The sequence below is a fragment of the Anastrepha ludens genome, chromosome 3, assembly GCF_028408465.1.
Source record: "Anastrepha ludens isolate Willacy chromosome 3, idAnaLude1.1, whole genome shotgun sequence".
In the NCBI taxonomy this organism is placed as follows: Eukaryota; Metazoa; Arthropoda; class Insecta; order Diptera; family Tephritidae; genus Anastrepha; species Anastrepha ludens.
This window is the reverse complement of record NC_071499.1, coordinates 124,331,316-124,344,840: the sequence shown is the minus strand read 5'-3', so window position 1 is coordinate 124,344,840 and position 13,525 is coordinate 124,331,316. Positions and strand designations below refer to the sequence as shown.

The window sequence follows — 13,525 nt, the reverse complement described above, 5'->3', positions numbered from 1 at the left end:
GGTTGTAAATACAGACTCTTGATCATCGGCCAGAGAACTGTCTTTGGAGTATTAACCGGCTCTCAGCGAATCTTAAGTAATCAATTGATTTGTTGACATTTGTTTACGAAAACACCGAGACTGAAAAAAATCAACGCAGCCTCCACTCCGTTACTTCATTGCCGTCTGAACAAGGACTGACTGAGAGGACAGAGTTGTCACTCTCAAAATTTTACTTTGATTATCCAACATCCTTGACTAGAGGCAATCAGCAGGTTTACCACTTGATTCTTGCTCCTGCTCTCAGAGAGTACCTTTCAAAAAATTACTCGCTCACGCTGAGGGCATCACATTTCTGAATTCCTGCGCACCGCCGTAACGAAGAAACTGGAGGCAGATTGAAAATACGTTGTCTACGCAGCACCAAGTCGGTGAAATCGATGGCGGAAGTTGAGAAAGAAAAGAGAGGTGTATTATTTGAAGAAATAAGAAAGTGGACGAAGTACGTCTGAGCGGCACAAAATGGTGCGGAAGCGCTAGTTGGATTCTGGATGAATCACCACTCTAACCAACGTCTGAGCGAAGAGCTTGGGAGCCTGGCCTACAGAAAAAACGCACGAAAATGGTCTTAGCTCTCCGTTTCATTGGCAAATTTCTTGAACCTAATTGTCACACCTCGTAAAACTTTTCACACGCCGCCAATAAATCCCAATAGCTGATTGTTTTTTTGTTCAGACAAAAAACATTTGGTTGTTATTTTCTAAGCGTACACAGACAATTTTTCTGTGCTTGTAATTACTTATTGCCATTCTGATAAGCAGAAATGGGAGCGTTGAAAAACAAAAGCACAAAATATTGCTAATATCGACAAGTGTAATTACTATAGAAGGCCGCCTGATATGGCAGACGAGTGGCCATAAAAATAATAAAAAAAAAAAAAAAACAATTCAAGAATATGAGAGAAAACAGCAGCAGGAAACAAAAACAATATGGAAAAATAGCAATAAAAATTAATAATAAAATGCAAGGGGCCCGAAAAAATAGCAGCGCAGCTGTTGTGGAAACCCACTGGAGTGGCAAAACAAAAAATGAAGTAAAAATAAAAAGCAAAATTTCTTTCACAACGATAGCTCCTCCTTTCCGCTCTCTCCCACTCTTTCTCTGCGCATAACACAATTTCTGGAAAATAATTGTGTCGAGCTCCAGTAGGGAGAGTGGGACGATGTGCAACTTGATAAGAGTTTTGCGGCTACAGCGCAAAAGAAAAACCGCCACATAACAAGAATTGGCGATACCGCCTGAAAAGGCAGAAATTCGTTGAAGAAGCAGACGAGTAGCAGCAGCGCTATGCGGTTAGATGACTTCCGGGAAAAACTAATTGAAATTTGTAACTTAGCTACTAAAAATTGTAAATTAAAAGTTCTCATATGTACATACATACATACATAGTACAATAGTTAGTAACCAAAGTAATTAACTATTTATGAATGAGCGTTCCATGGCAAGGCTTTTAGCAACTTTGGAGCAACACTTACTTGCTTGCTTGTTTATTGTTTGTTATTAATGAGATCAGACATTATTTTCGCCTATTATTATGCAGTTTTATGTTATCATCTTGCATTTTATATCAAAATAGAATGACAAGGTCAAAAGGCCACTTGAGGCTTGCTCGTGGAAAAAATTTAATATCAATGCCATAATTTATATGAAAGAATTTATACTGTAGCGCGATAAGGAGCAGCCAAAGATGAAGGTAGTGTGGGCTAAAAAATAATATTGCAAAATTAAAATCAAAATATATGTATAGAGGTGATATGATAAGTTTTTAATCCACACACAAAGTGTGGCGCTATGAAATCACGAAGCAGTTAGGTGAGGGAATTGTTGAACATATTTCTATTATAATTTTTTTTTTGTATTGGAAAGAGGAAACCTTGCCATTCAACAGAAAATGTGATAACACGTAAACAGAGTAATCTGTGAAGCATGAATATTTCTCAATGAACCTTTTTTTTTGGAAAGAGCAAACCTTGCCATTCAACAGAAAATTTGATAGCCGATAAACAGGGTAATCCGTCAATTTGTTTTTGGAGAGAGCAAGTCTTGCCATTCAACTGAAAATTTTTTAACCAATAGACAGGGTAATCCGTCAATCATGAATATTTTTCAATGAATGTTTTTTTTTTGAGAGAGCAAGCCTTGGCATTAAACAGAAAACTGTTTATCCAATATACAGGGTGATCCATATACCACTTGAAATTTTGCACTGTTATTAATAAAAATCGCATAAATATTTTTCATTACATTTTATATGTTTGGAAGGAATAAACCATTAAACGTAAAATTGTTTACCTCAATATACAGGGTAATCCATCTAGCGTTTGAAATTTTATACTTTTATTAATAAAAGGCGCATGAGATATATTCCATTAATACTTTTTTGTTGGAAAGAGAAAAAATCGATTAACCGATAAACAGGGTCCGTGAAGCATTAATATTCTTCAAAAAATTATTTGTTTTTTTTTTTTTGGAGGAAAGAGTAAACCTTGCCATTAAACGGAAAATTGTTTACCCAATATACAGGGTGATCCGTCTAGATTTTGAAATTTGACAATGTTATTAATAAAAGGCGCATGAATATTTTTAAAAAAAATTTGATTGGAAAAAGCTTACCATCCCATTAAACGGAGATTTTTAAAACAGAAAAACAGGGTAGTCCGTCAAGCATGCATATTTTGCAATTAATTTTTTTTATTGGAAAAAACTAAACTTGCCATTAAACGGAAAAATTTTTAACTGATAAACAGGGTAATCCGTCAAGCATGAATATTTTGCAATTAATTTGTTTTTATTGGAAACTTTGCATTAAACATTAAATACAATTTTGTTCAAATTACTTCCCAGGTTGACTTTACAGTAGCCCAAACTGTCAACGCTATTTTTTAGGGAGTTGCGGCACTTATCTCCCCAATAGCAACTTCAATTTCATGCTTCAACTCTTGAATCATCTCTGGATGGTGGTTAACGCAAGGGCGCCACACAAAAAGGATCTCATGTAGTCAAATCGCAGCTTCTAGGCGATCAAATAAATCGATAAATCGAGATAAATTCACCAAAACATCCCTACATAAATGCGTCGAAAGCCTATTCCTTACTCTTACCAGCTCAAAATCTTAGATCGCTTAAAAACGAGCTAAGTTCTAACTTTTTTAGTGCAACAAGTACTTTATTTAACACAAGAAAAAATTTTCAAAAAATCAAAAAATAATTATAAACAAACTGCTATCACTGCTAATGTTGAAATGCCTGAGTGGATTCTTTATTGCACGGATTTCACTTCCATTTGACGAAGTAATGCCGTCACCAATCGTCCTATCAGATTCAAAGTAATATTCGTCAGAACTCTCACTATCTAACGTACCATCTCTAGATCGCTTCGCCATCGTGCGAAGGATAAAACATAAAATATATATAAAAAGCCTGCTGGTTTCTCTGGCAGTGAAATTGAGAGACTGAATCGAAGAAGTGAAATTCGTTTTTATTCTACCGTCGTCCCACATCGTAAGTTCACCTTAAGACTTCATAGGTAATGGCCCCTAATGCCTTTGAATGAAAACGTGACTTTTTTACTATACATGTGCCTATATCTTATTGCTTAGAACAACAGACGTCGCGAGCTTTACAGCTACGAACTATGATAATTTGGGCGGCTATATGCCGACACTCGTTCCCAAAGGGTTAAAGATAGACAGATTAGTTAATGGGTTTAAGCAGAAGAACTGGGAGAACTCGTCAGTTTCAGTTTCATTACTTAACGACGAGACTTATAAGAGACGTCGACAACTTTCTTCCTCTTTGCAACTTATTTTAAACTAAGATTTTGGCCGAGCTCAATAAAGCACCTCACGCATTTCTTCCTCGTGCTAACGAGAACGAGCCAAATTTCTTGAAAATAATAATAATACTTCTCTATTCTTGCCCGAAAATAGGCGCAGGCAAAGAAAATCTGTGTGTTCATATCATAAAAAACTGAAATAACCAATTAATAACCGAAAACCCAATTAATAACAGTGAAAAATGGGACGCTGATGGAGATGGTATTAAGAAATGTGTTTTGCTTCAATTAATAGAAAACCCGTACTAATCGAAATTATTACTTATTCAAAATAAAACCTATATATACATAAATAAATGTCTGTATATCACACACAAATGTCTGTATATCACACACTTCATGTCTGTATATCACACACTTCATTGAACAAAAGCAGCCGTTAAATCAATAAGTCGACCAACTGTCGCACAAATTCAAAAGAAGACAAGTTTATATCAACTTAGACAAATTTGCGATAAGAGATATTCCAATAGTTAAACTATAAAATGCGCCATGAATGAAAGGCTTGTGCGCGCTAAATACGCTCAAGAGCTCAGCTTAGCTGTACAAATCGTAAAATTTTATTCAAATGCAAATGCACTCAATGTATCAGGAAAGTATAAGTGCTACACAAAGCGCTAGAAATGAAGAGGAATTAAATCGAATAATAGGAGAGCCAAATGGGCAATAGAGTGTATGGCTTGGAAGCCGGAAAAATAACGCAACGGAATTGGATTTTTAATTTCACGCTCGTTGAGATAAGTGGGACAACATATCGTTAACGCAAACCACACAGATGCACAGACACTTACACAGATAAATGCCCTGCAGGGAAAATCTGAATTAGAAAAACAAATTTCTGGTCTATATCGCATGATAGCCTCAGTTTAGATATCTTCAATGGGATATATCTTGAAAATTTTCCTAAGATACAATTCAAAAAAATGCGCTGCATGTACTTGAATGTGGCACCTGAGTTGCCCTCAAATAGTGAAGAAAAGTAAATTTTTGGTGCGCTTTTAGCGATAATTATGCTTCAATTCTTATCACTTCGATTAAAGCATAAATCGATCAAATTTAATCACCGTCGACAAAATGATAAAAAGGATTTTCGAACAGCGGCCGTACCTCGGCAGGCGGTGGCAAAGCTCCGATTGTATTTTTGCCATTAAAAAGACCTTCATCAGCCGTTTGGAGGCACCACTGTGCGTAGGTCTCTTTGCTAGAGAACGAGAAATGTTGCTCCGGTTTGTTGGGCAGTACTCTCTGAGAGCAGGAGTGAGAGTCGAGTGGCGAATCTTCTGGATGTCTGCTGTGATTGCAGTTTTTCGATGTGGAACATTCTTTGCGTAGTTAGATGTACGTTTTTTGCTGCACAGAGGCGTGTGCGTAGTTTGGCTGCAACAAGGTAATGATCCGAGTCGATGTTGGGTCCTCGGATCGTACGTACATCTAAAACACTAGAAGCGTGTCTTCCTTCTATCACGACATGATCGATCTGGTTTCGCGTTTTCCGATCAGGAGACAGCCACTTTGCTTGGAATTTGGTGCTGCAGACTACCATGTTTCGGGCCCCGGCGAAGTCGATCAGCCTCTGTCCGTTACCGGATGCTTCGTTGTGCAGGCTGAATTTTCCGACTGTGGGACCAAAAATTCCCTCCTTGACCACCCTAGCGTTGAAGTCGCCAAGCACGATTTTTATGTCGCGGCGGGGGCAGCGCTCATAGGAACGTTCCAGGCGCTCATAGAAGGAATCTTTGGTCCCATCGTCCTTCTCTTTCGTCCGGACGTGGGCGCAAATGAGCGAGATGTTAAAAAATCGCGCTTTAATGCGGATTATTGCGAGACGTTCGACCAACGGAGTAAACGACAGTACTTAGCGACGAAGTCTCTCTACCAAAACAAATCCGACACCGAATTTGCGCTCTTTTACATGGCAGCTGTAGTATGCGTCTCTTGAATGGCAGTGATGTCAGCCTTTACTCTCACGAGGACATCAGCCAGCCGTCAGAGGCACCTTCTTCATTCAGGGGCCGGACATTTCAGGTGCATGCCCTCAAATCGTAGTCCTTAGTTCGTTTGCAGGGGTCGTCATCATTGTTGGAAATTCTCATCCGAGGCTTTGTGGGGGATTTTTAATTGGCGGGTCCCAAACTCAGCGCACAACCAGCTATCCTGGAATGCTTCGCCTTCTCACATTAGCTCACTTCCGAACGGGTGTTCGGAAGCTACCCAGAGGAAAATTGGGCTAATCCCGGGAGTTGTGCGCTACTTGAACTATATGCAGAAGAATCGTCCTGGCCACTCCCAAGTGAATGGCGATCAGTAACTTTCCCCACTTGCGTGGACTTCTACATATGTAACCATCCTCCGATTTATGGATATAACCCTTTAAAAAAGATTCTCGAACAGGATGAAAAAAAGGCCAGATCCAGGTGCCCAACCGTAGATTTTAAAATAGATGTCCAGGTTAAAGATACATAAAAATAGTGCAACTTTTGAATAAATAATAAGAGACGGGTGACACAGATAATTTTAAATTTTCTATAGCTTAAAAAAAATATTGTAAAATCGCAAAAGATCCCAATCCAATTATCTTCTTCTCCTGACTCATTGTCCTCGCCGCGTCCTCGAATCCACTTTTATCATTTTCTTGCTGAAAACCCGTTGTGCACTAAATTTTATTAACTTAAAATATTAACTTTGCGCTAAGTTTAATATTTACTCTCGTCATTTTTGTTTTTCTCTCTTATTCGAATATAAATTATAAAATATGTATATGTATATCGGGGCTTTAACGTAAAAACAAAGTGTTTTTGTCAGTTATTTTTGGCGTCTTATTTCTGACAGCCCGCCATTTCGTCTATCCCCTGTTCATCAGATGCACATTGTTTATAAAAAAATTAAAAAAACGCAATATCTCAGATGCTTTGCCTAATATTTACGTTAATACAAGTCATAATTGTATTAAGACGGTCTTCGTAGCTGAATGAGTGGTGCGTGACTACCATTCGGAAGGGCCTAGGTTCGAATATCCATGCAAGAAACACCAAAATGATAGAAAAGTTTTTTCTAATAGCGGTCGCCCCTCTGCATTTAGCCGTTTGGAGTTAGCTTTAAACTGTAGCTTCCTCCATTTGTGGAACAACATCAAGACGCACAACAAAAATAGGAAGCGGAGCTCGGCTAATTGTGGAACAACATCAAGATGTACGCCATAAATAGTAGAAGTTCGGCCTAACACCTAACAAAAGTGTATCTCGAATATTTGAATAGTATCTCTAAATCTTACTGAATAATATAAGAAAAAAACTTTTTAGCTCCAATCGGTTTCGAAAAAAAATTTACCGAAATATAAAAAATATAAAAAAATACAGGAGTTCTAATTTACTACAAAGTGTGAAAAATTTATTTTATTCGGCATCAAATAGTCCAGTATTTGTAAACCTGTGTATAGCGGTGGTCGCTTATTACGAGTCTGATATCAAAAATTTTAAATGGCAAACGATTTTTTTTAACGCGTTACTCCGGCGATCCCAGGGTCGCTGATATTTAAATCGGGATCCCTACAAAATGCTGTATATCAAAATTCTTTTCGTACGAAATACTGTAAATTAACGTAACAAAATTCTGCAGTGACAAAATTCTGTACTGTCTTAAAAAAATTCTGTATTGACAAAATTGTGTATTGACGAAATTCTGTACTGACGAAATTCTGTATTGAAAAAATTTTGTGTTGACAAAAGTCAACGAAAAAAGGAGTTCTACGCAAAAATACGGTGGATTGCGTAGCCGGAGTTGGACTGATGACGGTTATTTTTTTGAAGCGCGGCCGAAGGCCGCCCACACGAAAAAGAGTTATACGCAAAAATACGGTGGATTGCGTAGCCGCAGTTGGACTGATGAGGGTTATTTTTTTGAAGCGCGGCCGAAGGCCGCCCATGCCAAAAGGAGTGCTACGCAAAAATACGGTGGATTCTATCGAAACTGAAGAAAAAAAGTGCACCCTTTTTTTATAAAATTTGTTAAATTTCTTATCATTTACTTACAGCATTTCGTCAATACAGAATTTTGTCAATACAAAATTTCGTCAATACAGAATTTCCTCAATACAGCATTTCGGCAATACAGAACATTTTTTACAGAATTTTGAAATACAGAATTTCGTATACAGCATTTTGTAAACAGAATATTGTATCATACAGCATTACGTACCCAACCCATTTAAATCATTTCAACGTAACAGAAAATTTTCTAACTGGTCTTATACTATTTCAGATTTCGTCTTTTCTTGAGATGTTTAAATAAAAATAATTTTTTTTTTTTGCATTTTTCGTACACGTTCCCTTAAAATTTCCCTGTTCTTGATATGACTCGTCTTTGCCTAAAAAATACATGAAAATCAGGATAAATGAAACCTCGTTATAAGCTTTTCTCTCCCCCTTATAGTAATAAGAAATTGTAGAATTTAAATTGGTTTCGAAGCTATTAAAAAAGTGTCGTATTTGTCGAGTTTAGTACTCGTTCCGAACTAGCAAAAAAGCGGTCTTGCTAATCACAATGCCACTACTAGGGCTTCGATGTGTAAAATACGCCAATTATATGTATCCCTTGTAGATTTTCCTGCAGGGTACACAACAAACAACAAACCACCTGAAACAAAAGCACCATACAAACAAAAACAAACGATGCCCATTACAAACGAAAGAAATTACAGAGAAAAGAGCAAATGCAGTAAGCAGATAAGCGAGAAATGAGAAAAACCAAACACCAGCCGGCAAAACAGATAGGAGACCAAAGACATTTGCTCAATTCAATTAACAGGTGTGCGTGCGATTACGCAAAGCGTCGGGGAGAAGCAACAACAAAAACAAGTGCCATAGAGAAATACAAAACAAAAGCCAGCGATGTTTGTAAAAATGTAAAATTATCGACTAAGCGAAAGCGCAAAAAACACACACAAAATCCTCCCAGCCATATAAAAATGTCTAAAAAAACAAACAAAAAATCAGCAACAAAAGAATTTACACGCTAACGCGATAACGGGAAAAGCAGTTATCTGAAAGTAGCTGCGAAAGTCGAAATTCGAGATAAAAAACGTTCGCTTTAGCTAAGAATGCGACGGGCACAATTGAACTGGCGACTGATTAAGAAGGAATTATTGTACGTAGTTAGAATAAAAAACAAACAAAAACACGAAGCACAGAATGGATAGATATTCGCACAGAAATTCATCACGAAAGCGGGAAACAAACGTAGTAATTAGGTCATCGAGCTAAAAGTGAGCAGCACAACTGGCGCTGCAAATACACTTGTCGATTAACACCACTTATGCTGTGAAAATGATTTATGGAAGAATGCTTTAATAGGTCCCGAATGAGGCTACGATCTTTTCTGCGGCTATGTAGGCTGGAAATCAATTAAGATTAAATATGCTGTTAGACGGCAGCTTTGTTGCAATTGCAGATGCGCCGATAGTGAAAGGTTGCTTGACAAGCACAAGGAAATTCCTAATAATTTTACTCAATATTTCTCTGTGCATTTTAACGTGGTAATAGATTTTTTGTGAAGCAGCGGAAAATTTTGCAAGAAAGCTGTTGGTTCGTAAAAGCATGAGAAAATGCTAAATTGGTTTTTTAAGGCTAATTGAAGAATGTCGCGGTTGGTAATCATATTTCTTTTTTGTTTTTGCTGTTTGCTTTTTGATGTGTAAAGATTTATTTATATATAGGGTGCGTGCAGGTGTTTTAACGTGAAGCTAAATTTACGCTCTCTTGCCAACAAGTGCTACTTTGGACTAAGTAGGCAAATGGGCAGTAAAGTCCAGAAAAGTCAGCTGGTGGTAGCAGAGGAAGAGGAAGGCCTCCTTTGCGTTGGAAAGATCAGGTGGAGAAGGACTTGGCTTCACTTGGTGTGTACAATTGGCACCGGTTAGCACGAGAAAGATACTATTGGCGCGCTTTGTTAAAGTCGGCCAAAATCGCGTAAGCGGTTATCGCGCCAACTAAGAAGAAGAAGTGTACGTTATTATACAGGGTGCATACAGTATTCGAGGACATTATATATATATGGCTATAACTTTCTCAAACTAATATTTTTCTTTTTGCTCTTTTCCAGATGAGACATGGAAAACTAGACCTTAACTCAAGAAATGGAGCGACAATAACGAACTTATGACCGCCTAACTCCTCGAACTTTAATCCCCTGATTACTATTTATAAAGCGTAGTAGAACGTTACACCAATGAGCATCCTCATAACACCATTTCTTCTCTGAAGGCTGCAATTAATACCGCTGTGACCAATATGAATAAGGAGCATTTGATTCGGGCATGCAAACGTTTCCGGACTCGAATCGAAGAGGTTGTTGCAGCTAACCTATTATGCGCCCTACTCATCACAATATCTCACTCAGTCTACTTGTAGGAGCTTTGTAAGAGCTCTGCTAAATTTCAGAAATAGCTAGCGTGTCTCCTGTAAGGAGTTAGGTTAGGTTAGTTAGAGCAGGTAGCTCTAAAGTAAAGAGTCATTCTTGCACTAAAGATGCCAAATTTGAACCATCCAGTGCACCTGATTAGCTTCATCAGTCCTTTAGGCCGAGCTTCTTCTCTTATCTGTGGTGTGCGTCGCGATGTTGTTCCACAAATGGAGGAACCTATAGTTTTAAGCCGACTCTGAACTGCAGATATTTTTTTATGAGAAGCTTTTTCATGGCAGAAATGCACTCGGAGGTTTGCCATTGCCTGGCAAGGGACGACCGCTATTAGAAAAAAACTTTTTCTTCATTTTGGTGTTTCACGGAGATTCGAACCTACCCAAATCACGCAACAACCCATTCGGCTACAGCGGCCGGTTAAGTCGATTTAGAGTGGCTAAAAATGAGGTGCTGAAATGCCTGAAGTCTGCTTCTGGACAATACAGGGCAGAGCCAGAGCAGATGAAAGATCGTTTTTTCCAACACCGCTTCTATAGCATCTTCGGAAAGGCAAACCCAGTTTTTCTGGATGTTTGCCTATTAAGCAGTGTCCAGTGAACACTCCGATGAATTTAGATATGTCATCTCTTTTCAGAGAGTACACAGCTCGCTTGCATTTTCAGTTTAATTTCGGCAACGTCTGCCTTGAAGTACCGCAAGTTACGCTTGGTTCCCATATTTCAGCAGTTGGTATACAATTTTTGTTAACTCTTTCCGTCACGCTCTTTACTGCGACATAAAAATTTTTTTTTTGGTGGTAATTGGTGAATATGGAATACAAGTAGCACACGAATGCAAAAAAAAAAATATTTACCGTTAGGTTTTTGAGAAACAAGGTGGTCACCACCAGTAACCACCATGACTGAAGGGTACAAAAATTTATTAAAACTAATGCACTCAATTACTTCACTTTTTTATTTATTTTTAGAAAAAAGACAATACAAAAATTGGTAATAAATTTACAAATAATTATTTCTTGTGAAAATCTGAAAAACATGTCTTTCCTTTTCGGAGGCAAAGTGGGACGTGGCATGTTCTGCATTGCCATACTGTGCGGACAGGGACGCTTTTGGTACTCAAAAGGCGCATCTTCTAGGTGTGCCTCAAAGCGGTTGGTGTCGATTACTCTCATGGCGGATTTCAGCAGGCACGCTAGGCTTTATATAACTTATCATAGTCTGGATGCGTTCTAGCAGGCATGAGATTATTGTCATTCAGATGCAAGCATCCAAGAAGCCAGCTGAAGCGATTTAGGGGCATACAAGAGGAAATGTAGGAGTCACGTAAATCAGGAGCAGAAGACCAGTAATCTTTGTAACTCGGTAGCTTTTTTATACCCATCACCATATTTATGGCCAAGAAAGTTTGTATTTCAGAAGGACTGGTAGGAGAAAAAGGTTTACCTTCTTGTGTTGCATATAGGTTAGTTTGAAAGCTTATGACCTCAACCAAGTCCTCTGTCCAAAACATGCGAAACAGTCGGAGTGGTGTTACATCTTCCAAGCTGATTATATGATCAGCTAAGCCCACACTCTCAACAAACTCGCCAGGTATATCCATAGAGAAGGTCCTTTTCCATTTAGGAGGCTGCAAGGTCGTAGAGCTAACAATATTATTCTGACGTAGAAAGTTTGATAATAGTATGTCATCCTCGTCGTCGAATAGCTCTTCTTGGATATTCTGTACATCTGCCCCACACACATCCAATATCGATTTTGACACTGGCCACTCGGAACTGGCTTCACTTTCAGGTCCTGAAGGTAAATCTTCATACAAACATTCTTCAATTTCCCTTTGCGTCAATGATCGTTGCATTATTGAAATAATTGCCTAAAATATTGTAAATACCAAGGAAGGTCCCACTCATAGTGACCATATAAAAAAGCAAATTCTAGGAATACTTACGTCACGGTGGTTATTGTTGCTAACCACCACTGATTATAAAAAATATTCGTAAAATAATCGAAATTTCACCAAGAAAGCAACCACTGTGTATCAAACACACCACAAGAACTAAATTTGCACAAAAATCAAACGATAAATTGCGTTATAGAATTTATTATGAATTTTTACTTCTAGCTTTCACAAAAACGCGCGGCCACGGATTTTTACTTTAAATTTCCTCAACACGTGGTGGGTGTATTTCTAGCTACTAGCGCCCTTTTCACTTAAAAGGAAGCAATAATAAATATTCGTGCAAAATTAAAAACATAGATGTCGCCAACCGTCGTAAAAAAAATAAAAAGTAGGTGGTTAGCAACGCTAACCACCGAGACGGAAAGAGTTAAGTGTCAATTCGCAAGTGGCACACGGAATACCAATGAGCTCTTTTCCAGGAAGCTTCTGATTTTCCATACAGTTTTGCTCAACGCCCATACGATCCGGTAATGGGTAGGCAAGTGAGGGTGGAATCTTTTCTGTTTGGCCATCCCCTGTCTGTATTTTTATGTTAAGAGGATCACGTAAGTGTTCATGGTTTCATGGTTTTTTTTGTTCACTTGGTAATGGGGATGTCTACTATGCAAAAATGAAGGAAAAATTAATTTATCTGTACAAATGCTCTAGAATACAAAACTTGCTTATAGACGTCTCTTTTTTTATAGTTGCGACTGTGCTTCGAAGTATATTATGAAAAAGGGTTTAGATTTTTAAAACAACTACCACTGTTGAGATAGCATTTCCTTTGGCTAAAAAATGTTGAATTAGCTCCGTTTTGAAACAGAGTTGAGTAGTTTCGATGCAATAACAACTGCATGGGAATGTGGGTATTTAAATAAGAATGAATTATGAGCGTCGAGTTACTTAACCGGGCGTACAAACATAGGCAGTGAGAACATAGATTTTTCTTGAGTAGCTTACTCAGCTTAATACCGTAATTTTACATCTCTTTGGGAACATTTTTTTAAAGGTTGAAACCTCACCTTTAGCCACAATTCTTTTAACAGTTTGGAGAAAAAAGTTCCAGTGCGAGAAAACAATGAGAAGCAAGTAATAAAATTTAGCCAGCAATCACAGCAAATATTTTTGCGGCTTGACAGCAAAACCTCAATACAAAAACGAAAAACAATAATGAAGATGCCAAGCAACGTTAAATTTGCAACAAAAACGTGCTAATTGAATTTGCAACATCAGCAACAATTGTGGCTGACCAACTCGCATACTTTTGCTTCTTTTCGTGTTGTTTTTTCCCATATTTTA

General features: G+C 37.9%; 2 protein-coding genes across 3 annotated transcripts in view; both read right to left on the bottom strand.

Moving 5' to 3' along the window:
- The window catches only part of LOC128859008 (uncharacterized), a 149,852-nt gene that overhangs the window by 134,918 nt on the left and 1,409 nt on the right, over nt 1-13,525 (bottom strand). The window lies entirely within an intron of this gene.
- Nucleotides 11,289-13,501, bottom strand: LOC128859009 (piggyBac transposable element-derived protein 4-like). The gene is made up of 2 exons (XM_054095665.1): nt 12,233-13,501; nt 11,289-12,157 (listed from the first exon to the last, which is right to left on the bottom strand). The coding sequence occupies exon 2, from the start codon at nt 12,140-12,142 to the stop codon at nt 11,480-11,482; it is 663 nt and encodes a 220-aa protein (XP_053951640.1). The 5' UTR covers nt 12,143-12,157; nt 12,233-13,501; the 3' UTR covers nt 11,289-11,479.